Here is a 20,976-nt window from a genome sequence, read left to right as displayed (position 1 = left end):
AAATTTGGAACTTGATCTGTGTTTTGTGGGAATAAGCATTATGTATCAGTTTCATAGCAGTTGTTTGAGGCAAAATTAAGTTTGAGAATGGAAACCAACTTTGGGACATACTGAGAAACGGACAGACAGACAACAGTATACTATAATAAGTCCCGTAAACGGGCATATAATAAGGAGATGCCATGTGATGGCCAATGAGACAATTTTCCACCAGTTCAAATCAAATGGATGTTAGCAATTATAGGCAATATACGACTTTCAACAATAAGAAAAATCAAGACCGTATAGTTGGCTATAATAGGTCCAGACAAGAAAAATGTGAAACAATTTAAACGAGAAAACTAAAGGCCTAATCTAAAACAAAACAATTTAGGAAAAACAAACATACCTTGTTTAAACTACCACATTTCCATGTTCAGTAAACAAAGAAATCTTGGTCAAAACCCTAATTGACATCAGGTTTACATCATAATGAGCTTGAGTACTAAACTACCATAGACCACTATTTTAACCTGACAAAGGACAGACGAACAGACCAATGGGCAAACAGACAAACTGTAAGTTGGGCATAAAAAAATAAAGAGAGTTTTTTGAAAATAAGACCAGGATATTATTTACTTAAGGTGAAAATTGTCAACACATGAGAGAATATTTATCACAATTGCTAGAACATACCGATATCATACATTACAGAGACTAAAAACATTTAGAAAATATCTTGTATTTGAGAAGGCAGGCAGAGTTCTTCCCAATATTTTCTAATAGTATCAATGCATTTGATATAGGACTGTTTTCCTAAATCTATAGTTCCACATTTAAAATGCATTATCATAAAATTTATTCAGATAGTAACATGGTCCCATGGTTTTACAAGACCTTCAAAGAACTGTAAATCAGCTCTTACTGTTTGATCAAATGTATGTTTATATTATTTTATTTAGACAAACCTTTTTGTCATCTTACCCATGTAGTGACTGACAGGTGTTGTTGCCTTAGTGACAACTCTGTTGAAAATCTGATCTAAAATCTCAGCTCTCACCATTTCATGTTGCTAAAAGAAGAAAAGTCAAAAATCAAAAGTTAATATACAAAAACCTATTTTGTTCTCTTTGAGTCATTGCACTAGTGTTGAGAGTTCTGGAGAAAATTTGCTTTTTCATTTAAGGTACTTGTACAGTATGTTAGGTGAATGTTAAAAGTGTCAGTATAAAATGTGTCTTAAGTTGTAATGTAATGTATTTTTACTATAAATGCTAAATGTGTCCTCTTTGAAATGTGTTTTACCTTGTGTTTTAGTATTTTGTTCTGATTAAATTGAGTTAAATAATTATTGTTGTGACCTTTTTCTTAATTGAAATGCCCTCCATGAAATGTTTCTTTACCCTGCAATGTATGCTGAATTTCCATTATGAAAAGTTTCGTTACAGTGAATAATATGCTTTCAGTAAGAAAGTATGGCCAAACAAAAGCCCCTTACATGTATTAAGGTTGCAGCTTTGTGCTTTTTTAACTGATGTTAGAAATTGTCTGTAGTCTCTATAAAATATACCATGGTGTTAGTCTGATTCAAAGGCTAATATTGTGCTTAGAATTGACTTTGATTATGTCTCTTTAAGGATGCTAGTCAAATATCTTTTAGGTTAAGATGTTGCTCATAATATTTATAACAAGACCAAAACAAGGTCTGGACATGCATCACTGCATGCAATTGCTTGAGGTAACATATATACAGGAGCATAACTGATCATTTCCAGACCAAATATCATAATCATTCACTTCAATAAGAGACAAGAAAACATTGACGAAAATTTTCATTGTTCAATGAGTGTTGTAAAATTTCAAACTATCAGCAAACAGGAAGTGGCTACACTTCTGATGTAAAAATTGCTTACTCCCTACAACTCAACATCATCAAGCTGCAGACCAAATATTAAATCATTCCCTTTAAAATGAGCTCTTTCGGACGGGGTGGAGTGATACTAGACCTGCTTCACCGAAAAAATTGCAGGTAAAATGGTCATTTTTTGTTAAATATGTCAATTATGACATGGATATGATGTTTCAATGACATGACATATGGCAGTTCTGCTTTACTGTGACCAGACTGTATCACATAATTCATTAATAAAAAAAATAAATATAATTTTGAAAGACTGAATTTAAAGGACAAAAAAATGTTCTTATTTATATGTAAACTCATTTATTCACTATTTGAAAATGTGGTTGTTTTTTCCTGATATAAACAGTAAAAACTAAGGAAATCACATCATATTATTTCCTGGTTTTAAAATTATATTTACACACAATAGGAATTTGATTTGTTATGTCAGATCAGCACCTGCATGCACAATTGATTTTTCAGGTTTAACATAAAAAAAATTTAATTTCTCATATTTTCAGTTTTAGTTATGTTTAAATCTTCCTGTAAAAATAAACTTGTATACTGTCACTATAAAATATTGTTTAACAGTACCTTGAAAGTATTAAGAAGAATTTGACTGCCAAGCTGGCAAGCTAAGTGAGTTGGACCTGTCTGTGGTACTGCTGACGTCTCTATTCTACCAAATATTGCCTTAGGTCCAAAGGAATCCATCAGTAGGAATCCTAGATGAACCAAGCCTTGTATCACATGATCCCATCCATATTTACTACAATAAAAGATCCAAAGACATTAGAAATCCTAGATGAACCAAGCGTTGTATCACATGATCCCATCCATATTTACTGCAATAAATGATCCCAAGACATTAATAAATTGCTTCGCCAAGCGCAGCTGGATACGACCGCAGAGGTCCAACCCTGAACAGTTGGGGCAAAAATGGACACAATATTGGCTCTTGATACAGGTCTGAATTGGGATTGTAATTAAATATTTGACACATAAATGGTTTCTGACACAGAATAACTGTAGTCAAAGAACTTAGATATTGTTATATGATTTGAATTTATATTCAATTTTTTGCTTTTTTTTTGCTGTTGCTAATTGACCCCCCTCCCCCCACAAAAAAAAATAAAAAAATTTACCCCCTTTTTTTTTGCTTTTGTGCAATACACTATGCTGTTGCGTATTAACTGAATTCAAAATATGGTGTCAAATCTTTCATGTGGATTTTTTTGTAAAAAAAAAAAGATGCAACTTTTGCAGATATTTTTACTGGTCTTCCTTTATAAATATGCATTTCTTTAAACATAATTTAAAAGCAGTGTAAGGGAGGTAATCAAAATGTCGAGTTTGGATTACCTCCCTTACACTGCTTTTAAATTGTCTCAAGTAATTGTCCATTAACCCTTTCTTTATACATAATTTAAAAGCAGTATAAGGGAGGTAATTCAAATGATGTGTTTGAATTACCTCCCTTACACTGCTTTAAATTATGTTTTGAACTAAACCAGGACACCCTTGTTTTTCCCCTTTTTTTGCCCCTTATTCCTAAACGGTTTGAGCAATAACCCCCCAAAGCAAATCCTTACCATCCCTTTGTGGTATGGAAACTTGTGGCATAATTTCAGAGGTATCCATACACTGTTCCACAAGTTATTGTCTGGAAACTAGAAAAATGCTTATTTGGGCCCCTTTTTGGCCCCTAATTCCTAAACTGTTAGGACCATAACCCCCAAAATCAATCCCAACCTTCCTTTTGTGGTTATAAACTTTGTGTTTAAATTTCATAGATTTCTATTTAATTATACTAAAGTTATTGTCTGGAAACCAAATGTTTTCGGACGACAACGTGATACCAATATACGGTCGTATAAAAATCCTAGATGAACCAAGCCTTGTATCACATGATTCCATCCATATTTACTACAATAAATGATACCAAGACATTAGAAATCCTAGATGTACCAAGCCTTGTATCACATGATCCCACCAATATTTACTATAATAAAAGATCCAGAGACATTAGAAATCCTAGATGAACCAAGCCTGGTATCACATGATCCAATCCATATTTACTACACTAAATGATACCAAGACATTAGAGATCCTAGATGTACCAAGACTTGTATAACATGATCCCATCCATATTTACTACAATTGATAATGCCAGGACATTAGAAATCCTAGATGAACCAAGCCTTGTATCACATGATCCCATCCATATTTACTACAATAAAAGATCCAAAGACATCCATGCAATGATTTCCAGCGATCAGATTCTCTTCATGTAAATAAAAAATATATGCAAACATGGCAAATGTCTTATGAATCTGTAAATTAATGCATATTACAATCTGCATAAATATTACAAATGCTTAAATTAGAAAGATTAGTAATGGAGTCAGGTGCTGCATCAGTCAGGTTTGTAGCAGTTTTATATTGTTACTTATCCTAAACATAAGAACTGTAGATCCAAAATGCAATGATCAAGTTGAGTAACATAAACATTAAACAAATGATAATTACCTATTCTTTATTGTTTCCAAAGCAAATTCTTCTACAATGCAAGTGTCCTGAACTATTTCTCTGACCCACTGAGATGAAGATTGTTTCTCCCCATCCTTAAAACTCTTTAATATCATCGTCTTTATGAGGTCATAAATCTGGAAGTATATCTTGAATTTGAACTGTGAAATAAGTATATTTGGTTTCAGCTTGAATGCTGAAATAAAATTTTTCCAACTTCTTTGATTTTTCCTTTTTTCCTGTGAGGTTTACAGATGTGCCTTTCATACTCCAGTTTTAGTAGTCAATTGCTGTTTAATGCAGATATAATTTTGTGTAAAAATGGACTGTGCCATTAATGCTGGTGAAAAAAATACCGTCTTTTCTGATAAAAATAAGAGTATTTCATTTTCTCTTTAAATATTCACCCTAATTGTTGACTGGGACAAAACATTTGAAGCCTTATGTAAGGTGAATGCCAAGCTCTCTGCACATACTCTCGGGGAGGTCCTTAGGTGGCCTGTTGCAAGGCAGTATTCCTATAAAACATGGGATACATGTGCTCGACGTCAAAATTGAATGTGACACATTTGTATTTTGAATGACGCTGGAGATCAAAACATACATTTTAGCGGGAGCTGCTCCTCATATAAATCTTTTAAAAGTAAGTCTATCTGTATTTGTACACTTTAAATCATGAAACACTTGGTAATTTTAGAATGTTTTTCTATCATCAAATCAAAATGGGTGTTTTTAAACAGTTTTAAATTTTCGTATCAGAATCCAAATAATTCTTTCATGTCATACTCTATGCTCGTTTCAACATGGGTAGGCAATATATTTGTCAAAATTTTACACCTCACTAATGCTCAGTATAAACATGTTCACAAATATAAAAATGCCTGTCTTTGTTAAAATGGCCATAGAGCATGACATGAAAGAATTAATTCTTAATTCTGAAAATGCATCAACTATTTGCCATTGGACAATTAGCAAGCAACAATCAATCAATTCTTGTAAATTGGCACACCATGAAAGAAACTGTCTTTATGATCGAGATTAACAAAGTGTTTAATGTAAAAAACACAGGAGAACTTGGATTGGAAATAGTTATCTTGTCTGATAAACCTTTGAACAAAACAAAGTTAAGCAGGAAGAACAGGTGAAGTACCAGATTCTCTTTAAATGTCTGTTTTATTACCTTTATAGAATTAATTAACTGGCAACTGGCAGATTCTATTCAATATAAGCAGGTGACTGAATAACTATATTTGTAATTTGGAATGTTTGATGCACGCTCTCGAGTAACAAGTACTGGAAGTGCAAGGAAATACTTCTTAAAAAGTTGTTTCTTTGAAACAATATACAACTAATCTGTAAAGTCAATGCTTTCACCACGTTTCAAAAGAAATACATTTTTTATGTCTTTGAATTTATTTACTTATAAATGTAAAATTGCTGTTTAATCAACCTGGAAAAAATGGAAAATTGCAGATGACTAAATCGACTGTTGTGTACACCCAGGCAACTAGATGTCGCTTTTGGTGGACAAGAAAAGCGAAGTGAAGGATGGGAAAGCAACTTCTTCACCCCAGTCGCCCTGACGCGTGAGCCGTGGACTTGAAAATTATGACCATTTCTAGATCCTTGACACTAACTATAAAAAGATGAGAATTACAATCTATATATTGTAACTATAATATCTTACTTGATCCTCAAATCTGTGGATACGGGCAAGACACAAGGCCATTGCAAAATTGAATGGAGATAAAACTTGAGCTGCTGATCTCATTTGGTTGCTCTGAAATGAAATGATAAGTTCGATTTTAATGTCTTCTGATATACATTGCTCTGTAAGAAAAAACTCAATTAAAACCACATATAATAGACTTTAGTTTTAAAAAATAAACATAAAAAAAAGCTCAATTTGTATAAATCCTCTAAACTACCTACAAAATTAGCTGTGGGTTTTATACATGAAACCTCAGAAATCAATGTGAGTAAAATCTAAAATAATCTTTGAAGATTCTGTTTCTTTAATAAAGACTTTTAAAAGACACAGATCAGGACTTTGAAACCTTTTTCTGTATTGTTTCATTTGAAGTTTTGCAGGTGTGGACAGCAATTTGATCTGTGCCCTGTTCTGCCCATTATCACCTGTTCCTTGATTCCTGCCTAATTTAGTTGTTGCCATCAATGGATAAACAATTAGCACTGAATATTGATGAATAAAATTCTATCAGTCAATGTTACAAGCGAAACAACATGAATATGAAAAATTCGTAAGGGTTCAACAGAACCCAGTGTCTCGCCTACTTTTTCTGTTAATCGCAGGCTCAACAAAAATGAGGAAGTAAATCAATAAAAATATTCCTCTTGATACTATCTTTTGATTGTAAGAAGCTTCTGTTCAAGTTTGGTAAAAATCCAGGATAGTTTATGAATCTAATAAATGTTTAAAAACTTTAACTGCAGACTGAATGTAATGTTAACTGGAAGAAAACAAAAATTTCCTTCTAGATACTAGCATTTGATCATAAACAAGCTTCTGTCCAAGTTTGGTACAAATCCAAAATAGTACAAGAAAGTTATTAAAATTTTAAAAACTTTAACCACAGAGTGAATGTGTTGTTTCCTGGCAGAAAATCTAAGTCCATTTAAAAGTAAAATACGGAAAAAATGGATTTATTTTTTTTACAAAATTTCCTTCTAGATACTAGCTTTTGATCATAAACAAGCTTCTGTCCAAGTTTGGTACAAATCCAAAATAGTATAAGAAAGTTATTAATATTTTAAAAACTTTAATCACAGAGTGAATGTGTTGTTTCCTGGCAGAAAATCTAAGTCCATTTAAAAGTAAAATAAGGAAAAAATGGATTTTTTTTTTTTACAAAATTTACTTCTGGATACTATGTTATGATCATAAACAAGCTTCTGTCCAAGTTTGGTAGAAACCCAGGATAGTTTAAGAAAGTTATTAAAATTTTAAAAACTTTAACCACAGAGTGAATGTAATATTTCCCGGCAGAAAAACTAAGTCCATTTATAAGTAAAATATGGAAAAAATGGAATTTTATTTTTACAAAATTTACTTCTGGATACTATCTTATGATCATAAACAAGCTTCTGTCCAAGCTTGGTAGAAATCCAGGATAGTTTAAGAAAGTTATTAAAATTTCAAAAACTTTAACCACAGAGTGAATATTTGTGGACGCCGCCGCCGGAAAGTAGGATAGCTTTGTCTCGCTTTTTCGACTAAAGTCGAAGGCTCGACAATAAAGGTGTACTATATAGGCCATTAACACAAATAACTAACAAATGTCTAGAATTCATCAAACAGACTGATTTAACATAAACATCAAACAGTACTGTTAAAGTCAACTATACGAACAGTCTTGATTTTATTGTCAGCACCCCTTTAACAAACTTTCAAGAATAAGAATGTGGAAAAAGGTGCCGTTGCTTTGACATATTTGTTATTTTCTTGTACTTCATGAAATAGTTGTTTTATGTAAATACTCTCTTCAACCATTGTTAATTTGTTATTTTGTTATTAATTGTAATGAATTAGATTAAACCATTGACAGAGGAACTTTTGTGTTTTCCGTACTTCCTACTCCTTGTTTAAAAAAAGTACCTTCAGCAACTTAATGAATTCCCTTCCTAGTTCTTGGTCTTGTTTAACAGCAAAACTAATGTGTAAAATAACAGTCCCTTCTGTGTGCCTCAATACTTCTATATCTGTTTCATCACTCATCAAATCTTCACTGTAACAATGTAATAGTAATGATTATTTTATGGACCTTTTGCATTTATTTTTGCCTTGATTTCAATATGTAGTGATTAATTTTTATATCAATTAAAAGTCCACAATTAAGAGGTATCATTTATATTTTTCTGGTACCTGATATCTCTGATGTATACAAAACAGTTTCTGGTATAAAAATAAAATAAATATAATCTAAATAGTTCTCATTATTTGAGAAACTTAAAGAATGTTAATTTGTATAAAAGGATGCTGATAAACATTAACATTTAACATAATGCTTTATGTATAACAATATTTTAATTTGTCCACTAGATTTGTTTGTATGTTTTATGAACCACGCTTAACTTCAATGTACCAGTTATTATGTATTGCCCATCATTTAGGTTTGTCTTTGATCTTGTACACATTTCTATGAGTCTTTTGTTTTGGCCCATTTATTGTCTCATTCTGGTGTTATAATTTTTTTCTTTTTCTCCATTGCTGTTTTAATAGTCAAGAAACTTAAAGCCAATAAAAAGTCAGAACAAACCTCAATTCATTTTCACTTCTACCATGTTGCTGTTTATCTTTTTCTACATAGAAATTAATTATACCTTCAATGACAAGTCTTTTGTGTCCCTAAAATAAACAGGAAACTATAACAATGATATGGATCCATGTTCTTGTCATATTTGAGTCAGCAAGGAATTACTTCAACAAGGGATATTTTAATCATTTGTTTAAAATGCATGTATCATTTCTATAATTCCTAGAAATTAATAATAGTTTGGGCTAATAAAAAAAGCCAAACAAAAAACATTTTCAAATCAAAATTATACACTCCTGGTGAATATACCAAGGTTGAACTGAAAAAATAAATGAAATTCTAAAAGAGGTGATTCTTGTTGGAAAAAGACAACTTAATTTATCAAATACATATTCCATGTACATGTATCTTATTATGGAATGGAAAAGCACTGCAGGTTATAAGTTTATCTCTTTGTAATTTTAAAGTAATACCTTTGTTGATAATAACAGCAGCTGGTAAATAAGGGCAGGTAAATCTTGTAAGTCAGTGTCTTTGAAAAGACGTATAATTTTGTCAATGACAAATTTCAGTTCATCTAAAGACATCTGTACATCTTTAAACATGGCTGCTAGATGAATTACACTCTTTGAACTCCATCTGATAAAAAAATGATGTAATAATATAAACTTGAAACCTATAAAACAATTTAACACATTGTTGACAAGTTACATTTCTTTTATGTATTCAGTTTTCCCACTCTTTATGCAACACAAAATTCCAGGTTTTATCAGGTTATTTTTTTTTCAAGGATGGTATCAACAGACATAGTTCTTAATGGTAACTGTTACAAACATATGGCTTTCTCATAAGCACTTGAAAAACTTCCTTTATCTTCAGTACCTGCTTTATTCATACCAATAAAGAACTGCCTCTTACAAATGTATAAAAGAATATATAGGTAATTCTGAAACTAAAATGAATTGGGGAAAGGGAAATAACTTTAACACTAATATAAAACACCCTACCAAAAGTTAGAAATTCTGACTAAGGATATTCCTGTATATCTGCCATTTTCGTGAATTTCAAGGCAAAACTTTTGATTAACTTCAATGTAACTATATGTACAATAAATGTTGATTGAACAATGTCCTTATTTTGAACTCTTAAGTTGCATATGAGTTGACAGCTAATAATGCACGTGAACAATGTTTGAACTAATTTATTGAAACAAAAATTCACTGACACATAGGATGTACAATATTTCCTATGTTGAAGAATAAGTTTGCTGTTTAAACCATCTTTTTAAGTACACCATTTTCTCTAAAACAGGGACATTTTTCCTGTCAATTACATTTGTTATGTGAGTAGTCTTGGTATTGGTCAATATCTTTTTTCTGTTAAGTCTTAAGCCACAGAACAGTTCTTATGTGTTGTGCAAATTGTGTAAACATTGCTGAGGATTGTAAGCTTCACTTTTCAAAATTTTTAAAGTCAATGATGGAAAGTGAATACAATTTGTTGTAATATATATAATTTTTTCTATCTTTATCAACCTTCCATACATTTTGAACCAATGTATAATTTAATATCCCAATTATTCAAATTTATCTCTTTTACATCATATCATTAACATAAAGATATTCACACAGTAGATAGAATCTCTTTAGAGAGAATCATACCTCCCAATCCAATATAATATCATATGATGATGGGTAATATAAGCATACTACATCCCCTTGTCTTTTAAATAATTACATTACATGTATGTTTCACGAGAATCCGTTAGTTTGATTGGCTAACAACAATCGTGCGTCATTCAAAAATTAACCTTCATATCAAAATCAAATGTTACATTCGTGATGACACGTGCTTCCATAAAAAAGTGCACAGGTAAATAAAAGAAAAACTTGATAAAACCTTTTTTTTATGGTCTTATTAGCATAAAAATGTAATTATAAGAAATGAATGCTTCTTTTCAGAATTTTATTGGGGTGTAAAAGTGTTTATTGTGCACACATTTTTAGAATGAAGCGCTACTGCGCTTCATACAAAATGTCCTTCGGTCAACACTTTTACACCCCAATAAAATTACAAAAAGAAGCATTTACTTCTTAAATAAGACACATGTATCGGTTTGACAAATTAATTCCATTGCAGTAAATCTATTTTTTTGTTGCTAACCTTTTGACCTTATATATACATACTTGCATGCACAAAGACTGTTCTGTATGTGACTTTTATATTCAGTTCCCTTCATACTCCCATCACCGTAAACTACAGTCTCTTCTGCAGCAATGGATGACATGATTTTTGGCAACAACTCCAAACCTCTACAACAGTATAACATATTAAATTAAATGACAAGACTTTTCCCAATATTTTTTAGTTGAATTCAGGCCTTTTTTATAAGATGTTCTAATGTATATTGTCATTTAATAAAAAAAATCTAAAATTTGGACAACAGTTCTTTGAGTTTATTTTAATTTGGATCAATAGAACCTCTTTCTGGTCTCTTGGAGCTACATTGAACTTTTCAACAGTACCAAAGTAACAACACTCAGTGAATATCTCCCGAAGAATATTCTTCATGGTTTGATTCCATTTCATCTGCTCTTAAAAATGAAGCCAAATCTAATTTTCATAGGGTTTATGAGTTTAAACTTTGATCTCCTTCTGGAGTCATTTAGAATTTCAAATAAACATCAAAGTAACACACTTATCATAGACCTTCAATAAAAACATGAATGAAGTTTTGTGTCATTGATACAATAGTTTTTAAAAGTTTGTTGGTTTTAAGAAGACAATCTTCATAATTCAGACCAATCTGTCCCCTTTTTGACACTTTGGAGCATACTTGTTTTTTTTTTTCAATCACTACCAAAGTAACTACATTTAGTCAGCACCTATATAAGTATTTACGAACATTCATTGATGGTTTTATTTCATTTTACTTTATCTGTTCTTGAAAATGAAATCAAAATCTCATTTTTATAAGGATTTAAAAGTAAATTTTGACCTTTACTGATGGCCATTTTGAACTTTCATTGGCACCAAATGATGAGCTAAAAATATATTTTCTTCTATCCACAAGGTTTAACTCTTAGTTGGTACTGAACTACAATTAGGGTTTAAGGTTAAGTTTATACAGCATGCAGCTTTTCCAGAAATATGAATTGTCAATATTTAGTTCAAAGAGTAAAATGCCTTCAGATCCCCATTTTCCTGTTGTCTTAAACTGCCCTTATTAACTCTATACAAATAAACTGCTCAGTGAGATATACTTTGGATAATTTTTTAATACTATAACTGTACTTATAAAACTTATATAAATTCTGAAACAATCCAATTTTATCTGGAAGTCAATTTCTATGAACACTTACCTGCCTGACTGTATTTGTCCATTTTTCACCAGATCTGAAAATTGATTGGCTATTTCTACTAAAGCTGGACCAGTCAATGAATCAGCCTAAAGAAAACAAGGGAAACTGTTCAATTCAAGATATAACACCTATACATACAGAAATTTAAATATATTACATTGAAGTTAACATCATATATTGGTCATTTTCTATGTACTGTTTGGTGGACTTTTGTCTTTTCGGTTTTTGCACTTGCGTTGTACCATTTTGGTTGACTTATGAGTTTTGAACTTCCTCTTGGTATCTACTTTTTAAAAAGTAAACGCAAGCATTTGAAAGATTATATCTATTCTGTTTTGGACAAGTTAAAAATAACTTTTAAAAAGAAACTTTTTAGAGCTAATGTCAGAATTATGCAAGTGGAAAAAATTGTATTGTCATGATTGAAGAGACATATCAACACATTAAGTCTAAAGATTTTTGTTGCTTAAACTGGAACAATGTTTCTATTCTTTCTCCCATCTAAGAATTTAGACTTAAATGAGTTGCTTGTCACCTTCTTACTTTATTTGGCCTTTTAATGTTTTTGATTTGAGAGTTACTGATGAGTCTTTTGAAGACAAAAAGTGCATAAGCCCTTTTCAACTGATTTTTATAGTTTTTTCTTATGTTGTACTGTTACACCACTGTCCCAGGTTAGAGGGAAGGTTAGCGCCTTCAAACTATTTTAACCCCACCACATTCTGTATGTGCTTGTCCTAAGTCAAGAGCCTGGAATTCAGTGGTTGTCGTTTATTGCTGTATATCATATTTGTTTTTCATTCATTATTTTGTACATAAATTTGGCTGAACGTTTGAATTGTTTTACATTTGTCATTTCTGGGCCTGTGAGGTATGGGTTTAATTCATTGTTGAAGGCCGTACGATGACCTATAGTTGTTAATTTCTATGTCATTTGGTCTCTTGTGGAGAGTTGTTTCATTGACAATAAAACCACATCTTCTTATTTTTATACCCGGTGTACCAAATGATAAGCCTGGTATCTTTGATGAGTTATAATACCTGTAACATCAATAAACCAACTAGATCTGAAGCTAGTTTGTTTTGCATTTCATTTTTCTCCAGTAACTGGACACATGACTTGTACACTTGTATTCTGATTTTGTTTGATTTACTACTTCCATCAGATGATCCTTTAATACAAAAATACAGTTGTATATATGTTCTAGGCACAGCTTTTTTATAAGGTAACAATTTTCATAGATTCTTTAAAAATCTTATATTTGTAATCACTGGATACTTGATTTGTGGTACATTGTATTTAACAAATTCTAATCTGCATTTTTTCCCTTAAGCTGCAAAATTTTATTATAAACTTTAAAAGACCTGAGGTGCTGAATAAATGAGTAATGAAGTCTGAAGAGACATTATCTAAAAAAAAATTTAAAACTAAAAAATTGCTATCAATTTTTTTTTAACAAAGAATTTTTAACATACTTCTTTTCCACAGAGAGTAAGTTTCGTACATTTTTTTCAAAATTTAAATAGATGATCAATATCATATAATCTATAAAGATGATTAATGTCATTCCCTTCGCCTATATCACCCTGTTCAGTCGCTCCGTAAATTTTGTATCACAGTTTTGAGATGTGAGCAGCACTTATCCACCATATCAGAATGTTTGAGGAGAAGCTATATGCTGTCACAATGTGTGAAGAGAAGTTATATGCTATGTCACAATGTTTGAGGAGACATTATCAAACTTACTTTCATCAAGCTTAAAACTTTCTAAGACTGGGCGAAAAGACCAGAAAAAAGTATGATTAACAGTTTTCTGCGTATAGATATTAAAAAATTATTAGCTGCTCTACCAAATATGAAGCTTTCTTGATCGTTACCTGCCTTCTCTTTCCAAAAAGGTTCACATTGTCTCTCGTAACTAATATTTTACAATATCAATGTGCAGAAAACTTGTTAATCTATAAACTTAATTCATAAACAAGACTACACTATAATTTCTGAGAAAAGTCACAAAAGGTCCATATTTGAAGCATGTTAATGTTGAGCAAATAAAGATTTCATTTAAAAACCAAACAAATATTTCACAGCAGACTTATTCTTCAAAACAATATGAATACCTATTTGGTAAAATGAGTTATTGGCTTTTTCATACGATTACATTGAAAACTGAAAATAACAGCTGCTTATGATAGGTTGCTAGTTTCTATAATGTCATAATGTGAAAATGCCTTTTAAAATATATCCTTAAAATTCAATTCCGGTTTCCATATTTTATCAGGGACTAAATAAAGCCTTACCAACATATTCAACTATCTACTTTCTATTTTGTTCACGAAGAAAATCAGCTTTTTCTCCAAAAACTATAAATGTATGGCACAAGAAAGTGAGAAAGTTGATAGCTCCTATGACGAAATATTAAAATATACATGTAGTCATAACAATGGCATTGAAGAATGATTACGGTTAACTAGTTCTAATAAAAAAATCTGAATTATACCTAATAAAACAGCTCTAACTAAATCAACAGGATCACCTTTTCCTCTCAAAGCTCTGCCTTGTATAAGATGGACAAGCTGGAAAACAACAATAAAATTCATGTAAACACCTCCTCTATCAAATATTGGTAGTCTTATAAAATGACGATTTTGATCAGGTATATCTCACATTACCATAGATAAACCTGTTTCATTTCAAGCTTAAGTGTGACAGAATATCTTTTGATGCAAACTATTGTTTTATTTCTAACTGTACATGCTGAACATACAATTTTTACATAATATGAGTGTGATAATATACATGTATGTAGTATTAAATATATGTAAATTCTATATTTTCTGACAAAAGTACTGTAGACTTATACATGCAGTGTTCTTCCCAGAAATTTTGAATAGCATCACATTTGGCGTAAAAAAGATAAATTGTATGTTGTCGATGTCATTTGTCGCGTTGCGGTGATGCTCTATAATGTTTATATTGTTCATTTCATAACTGAGTTTAAACAGCTGTTTCAGTTTATGTCTTCCATATTCATTTATAGTTACAGAATTATATTTTTCCTCTTTTCAGAAAATACCAACTAAATATATAGTACAAAAAAGAACTTTTTTTTATCAAAAAGGAAAAAAAAAGTATCATATATTAGTAAAATTTCAAATAAAAAACTATTCTGTTTATCATGTTTATGAAATTCATTGTTTCCTGGAACTCAATGTATTAGTCCCAGTTGTTTCTTATCAAAAAGATACATTGTATATATTTTTAACAAAGTTAAGCTACTTTAATCAGTAACTTGAAATAATGCATTTACATAAAAATAAATACATTTAACAAGGAGATATAACAAAAAATCTGTTAATGTGTGTGGAATGCATATTTTTTCCTTTTGGGATCATTATTATTCTGTTAACTGTTTTAAAAATGCGGATTTTGGTCATAGCTGGTCCGCTTCCGATGAATTTCGCATCCGATCTATAGTTTGTTCAAATATTTCAATGGTGGTCAAAGAAAAATTTACAAAAATAAACAATGTTTGACAAGCGATTTGGAATGAATATGACGCTTTTAATGCAATAAATATATGAAACATTAACAAAAAGCAATTTTCATCACGTTCTAATGAAGTATCAAACTTATTTTGCCGAAAATCAGAATGTCTAATGTACTCTCTTGGGTAACAAGGACCGGAAGGGAAAGAAAATACTTCTTTAAAAGTTGTTGGTTTGAAATAACATAGGACCAATCTGTAAAGTCAGTGCTTTCACCTCTTTTCGAAAGGAATTAACTTGTTTATATCTTATTGAATTTTTTTTACATATAAATGAAAAATTGCTGTTTAATCAACATTGCATAATTTTACAACTTGGTTTGGTCAGCCATTTTGTCGACATCGAGGTACCCTGCATAATTTTTTTTTCTTCTCTTGGGAGACGGTTATGCCATGGTGCAAACTTAGATTTCGAATTGTTTATGATTTTCTGTTTCCATTTTCTAAATGTCAAAATTTGCGATTGGACCACGTGTTACTAGTGATGTCATAAGTGTCAGCTTGAGGTATTCGTATCCAAACAGTTATCACCCAAAGGGCAATTAACACCTATTTAATCACTCTTAATTGCCTCTATTGCCTGACTTGAATGGATTACAATTAAAGGTGATTTAATTTCTTGATCACAAGCGGTAATTAGACGAAAGTTCAAAAATTAGGACATCGATTTTGCGGCAATGTATAGAGAGACTACAAAAAATAGCATCCTCAAAATAATTATAGCGTCGCGGCACCGCGACGCTAAAACGGCCTGGGGCGATCACTGAAATGTATGAAAGTATTATCAAATAAGTCTTATTTTATTGTATTTCAGTTGTATTATCATATCATGGAGATTCTAAATCTCTAGGCAAGTTCTGAAAACACAAATTATGAAACAGTTTTTAAACAAAAGTATTTTTACTTAAACTCTACAATTCAACAATTAAGGTATGTTAAAACAAATTAACTCTAATGGGCCTGTATTAGTTCCCTCTATCATGATCATTGTCTATCTACTATTACAGATTTCTAAAAACACAAAAAGTGGGTAAAATGTCTTCCAGGGGCAATAACTCCTATAATCTTATTTTGCTATTTACAGCTCCTCTCTATCAACTATAGTTTCCACAAAAATAGGTGATAATCATCATTCAAGGACAGTTACTCATCAGGAGTCCACTGATGCCATGTAGTCTTATTTGTAGATCTTATTTTGCTGATAATTTTTGCCATTTATATATAGTTTCTCTCTATGAACATGCACTTCATTTTCAAAAAAAAAAACCACACACAAAAATCTGTAAAATTGTCATTCAAGGGCAATTACTCTTATTGACATAGACAAATTTTTGCTTAGTACAGTTAATGTTTCTTTCTATCTATTACAGTTTTCCTTTTACATCAGATCCATTATAACCTCTCATAATTTTCATAGTCATGTACATAAACTGCATGTTATAAATAATTCAGAAACCATATAAATGCACTTTAAAATTCTGAGACATAATATCAGTTTCAGACAACGATATTTCTGGAATCAAGGAGTTATTAGTGTAGTTTATTTCATACCTCATCTTCACTAATAGTCTGTAAAAGTTCTGCCACTTTCTGAGCATCTCCTTCATTGGCTGTGTTCACTAACTTTTTGTCCATGATGAACAGTAATAAAAAAAAGTTTTTGGTAAACTTGCTGATATCTTTTTAGATTGAACTATTTTGTCTATACCTCTGGACAAATCATTGCTGTACCACTAGCATTTGGTGAAATGTGTAACAATAAAACATCTGCAAAAATAAAAAGAATCTCATTGACTTATACAAATAGTTGATTGGTTTAATAAAGTGACACCTGCATGCTATATACTCAAATGAGTGTTGTTATGAGTAAAAAAGGACGAATAAATCTAAATAGTATTTTTCTTATCATTTCTTGATTATTTTTCCAGTATACAATGAGAATTGTGGTTCATTTAAGAGGGATTTCAACATTAAAAGGTTGTGTTTTTTTTTTTGCAATTTCATTTTTTTTTATTCATTTTCATCATATGTGTCAGGGCTCGAACCGACCGTCAAAAGTGAATACTAAGTCCAAGCTTAACTGTGTTAAATTTATATATTTTTTTAATGAGAAACACTGAATTTCATAACCATGATAACAGAGTACATTTTAAATTGAATTCTACTTGATATAACATCTTTCTTTTCATTTTTGATATAAAAAAATCTTTTATATTATTGCTAGATATTTAACTTTTTTTCTAACAAGAGGACTAATATAATAGTGCAACTACTGTAGATATGATAAAATTACACAACTTTGAATTTGAACTGTTACTTTTATTGTATTCCCAGGTACAAATTGAACAATATAAAAAAATAAGATACATATGGCCCTTTGTATAATAATAAAAACGAAACAGTGTAGCGCCGTGAGCCAACAAGCACTTCTCTTTCAAATCTCACCACTTCTCCCTCTCAGTTTCAAAAAGAGAATTCACTTCTCCCTATGATTCTGAAGTAGTGTGAGCCCTGTGTACTTGTACATGTACGATGCAGTCCTGTAAATCTGTCCACATAAGGCTTTGATCATATGTATTTCTGCTCAAATATATACAAATTGTATCAAATTTAATATAAATCGATTCACTGACAAATCAATTTTGAGTAGTTTATCTCATTTTCCAAAAATTATATGAAATAAAATTTTAAAATCAACAAAACAAGTGGGTCATCCGTGTTTTTATCATGAAATGTGTTTGTCCAGTAAATCTGCCCATGCCCAGTAAATATGTATGGAGGGCCAGTTTATCACAAATTTATGATTGAAAAGGTGAACTATTTTCTAATAGACCACTTATAAAGAAATTCCAGATAATCCAAAAAAAAATTTCAAGTCAGAAATGAATTTTCGTAATAGGGTTTAAATTAACATTTGGTACTAGAAGGTCAAGGACCTTTGACACTCCAAACTGAAAGGTCCACAACCTAAATTCCAGGTCCTACTTTTACTTGAAATATTTTATAACTCAGTAAGATATAAAATTAATGTGCTTTTGGTGTTAGGTGCGCTTGTTTCATTGTCAATGTCACTGTTGTATAACATGTTAAATAATAAATGTAATTGTCTTGTATATTAGGAATTCAAATAATCTTTTTTGTGGTATTGGGGAGGGTGTCACTGCGGGTGGGTGTGTTGTCTCAACGATTGGTAATTAATTACTAATTATACCATTATCTCAGGGCTCACACTACTTCAGAATCATAGGGAGAAGTGACTTCTATTTTTGAAATTGATAGGGAGAAGTGGTGAGATTTGGAAGAGAAGTGCTAACTCAAGGTGCTACAATGTTTGGTTTTTACTATAATATAAAGGGCTATATGTATCTCTTTTTTATATTGTTCAATTCATAATAGAGTATAAAATTAAAGTAACAGTTCAAATTCAAAGCTGTTTAAGTGCATCATATCTAGTTGCACTATTTCCTCTGTGAAAATAAAGTAAGAAACTTCCAGATTTTTACTAGACCTTCAAAATTGAGAGGAAATTACCTCTTGGAATTGTAGTAATATGTTTACACTGTATAAACATCTACATTTAATATCAACATTTATTAATGATAAAGAAAATTACTGTCACATTTTATTGGATTTTGACATGAAAATTTGTGAACTAAAAATAATTTTGAGTTTCTGTATGAAATATTTCCTGCTTTTTCTTTCTTTCCATATATCTTTTGGTTTTCAATTCTAGTGTTTATATTTCATCATCATAGATGTATTTTGTCACCTGCCTGAAATTACTATTTTTTTATTGTATTTGATCGGCAAACCCAGAACTACCCTTATCTGCTCACGGAATCTGATCCGGTATTGTAATTGTCCTCATTTTCGGTTTATGGCATCCATTGTTTTTCAATGTTGTTTTTGTCAGTCAGATACGATTTTACTCGGATTTACACATCACTTGTTGGCGATTTTCGGTATAAAGCTAGCGGTTGAACAAAATGAACATGATCGCTGTCATGAATAATAAAGATGAAAACAAATTTTGAGATCGTTTGGAAATTTTGGTCCCAAAATTGGGAATAAACAGCTGCGCCATGAGCGCATGATAAGCCCGTCGTCTTGTGTGTGAATTTTTATGCAATAAGCATAAATAGTTTCTGACATACGGCGTGACATGCGAAAACCCCCTTTTTTTTTTACAAAAAACTCAATATCTATAAAATAAAATTTTGAATCAAAACCAAAAAGTATACAGATCTTTAGATTAATATAACTAAGAAGTGTGTAAAATTTTAAGCAATAATCATAAATCTTTTTTGAGATACGGCGCAACATGTGAAAACACCCCTTTTAAAAAAAAAATCAATATCTCAAAAATAAAATTTTGAATCAAAACCAAAAAGTATACAGATCTTTAGATTAATATAACTAAGAAGTGTGTAAAATTTTAAGCAATAATCATAAATCATTTTTGAGATATGGCGCGACATGTGAAAAACCCCTCCCCCTTTTTTTACAAAATACTCAATAACTCAAAAATAAAATTTTGAATCAAAACCAAAAAGTATACAGATCTTAAGGTTAATATAACTAAGAAGTGTGTAAAGTTTTAAGCAATAATCATAAACTGTTTTTGAGATACGGCGCGACATGTGAAAAACCCCTCCCCCTTTTTAACAAAATACTCAATAACTCAAAAATAAAATTTTGAATCATCACCAAAAAGTAAACAGATCTTAAGATTAATATAACTAAGAAGTGTGTAAAGTTTTAAGCAATAATAATAAATTGTTTTTGAGATACGGCGCGACATGTGAAAAAAAACACACACCTGTTTTAGTTACTAAGTCCCGTAACTCAAAAAGTTTTAATCTTATTTTCACCAAAAAGTATACAGATCGTTTGACCATCATAAGAAACAACTATGTTAAGTTTCATGAAATTTGGATAAGTCATTCTCAAGTTACGGTGAGACATGTTTACGCCGGACAGACAGACGGACAGACAGATGGACGGACGCCGGACATTTGTATAACATAATACGTCCCGTCAAAAATTTGACGGGCGTACAAAAATGTAGGGTATTTGTCATTGGGAATGGATCCGAATACCGGACCCTGTGGAATGCTAGAAAAATGCGTGGAGGGGTATACGATGTCAATAGTAATATGGCTTTGAAATGACCATACTGATGGTTTAAAAGGTCGGCAAAGTTAATTTTTTTCTTTCAAATGGAAGGTCAGTCGGCGTAGCTAGTAACCAAAACGAAAAGTCTGATTGCAATAGTGGAAGGGCGGGGACCTCGGACCACCGCTAAATTGAACCCCTGCGTAATAAAGGATTTTTCTTTTCAAAGTTTGACATGCAGTGATGATACGTACAGATCCTATGAATAAAAT

The 20,976-nt window shown here is 31.0% G+C and overlaps 1 protein-coding gene across 1 annotated transcript in view; it reads right to left on the bottom strand.

The window, feature by feature from the left end:
- Positions 1–17,352, bottom strand: part of LOC127735607 (Fanconi anemia group I protein-like) — a 41,304-nt gene extending 23,952 nt beyond the window's left edge. Inside the window, exons 1-12 of the mRNA XM_052245832.1 lie at positions 17,141–17,352; positions 14,543–14,618; positions 13,086–13,216; positions 12,045–12,130; positions 10,869–10,994; positions 9,156–9,321; positions 8,686–8,774; positions 8,025–8,154; positions 6,096–6,188; positions 4,409–4,545; positions 2,474–2,648; positions 964–1,051 (exon numbers count right to left, since the gene is read on the bottom strand). Coding sequence (XP_052101792.1) covers positions 964–1,051; positions 2,474–2,648; positions 4,409–4,545; positions 6,096–6,188; positions 8,025–8,154; positions 8,686–8,774; positions 9,156–9,321; positions 10,869–10,994; positions 12,045–12,130; positions 13,086–13,216; positions 14,543–14,618; positions 17,141–17,224 — 1,381 coding nt within the window. The 5' untranslated portion in view covers positions 17,225–17,352. The remainder of the gene's footprint in view (positions 1–963; positions 1,052–2,473; positions 2,649–4,408; positions 4,546–6,095; positions 6,189–8,024; positions 8,155–8,685; positions 8,775–9,155; positions 9,322–10,868; positions 10,995–12,044; positions 12,131–13,085; positions 13,217–14,542; positions 14,619–17,140) is intronic.
- Between the last annotated feature and the right edge of the window lie 3,624 nt (positions 17,353–20,976).

The sequence above is a fragment of the Mytilus californianus genome, unplaced genomic scaffold (genome assembly GCF_021869535.1).
Source record: "Mytilus californianus isolate M0D057914Y unplaced genomic scaffold, xbMytCali1.0.p SCAF_3, whole genome shotgun sequence".
In the NCBI taxonomy this organism is placed as follows: domain Eukaryota; kingdom Metazoa; phylum Mollusca; class Bivalvia; order Mytilida; family Mytilidae; genus Mytilus; species Mytilus californianus.
This window is presented reverse-complemented; position numbering and strand designations above follow the sequence as displayed.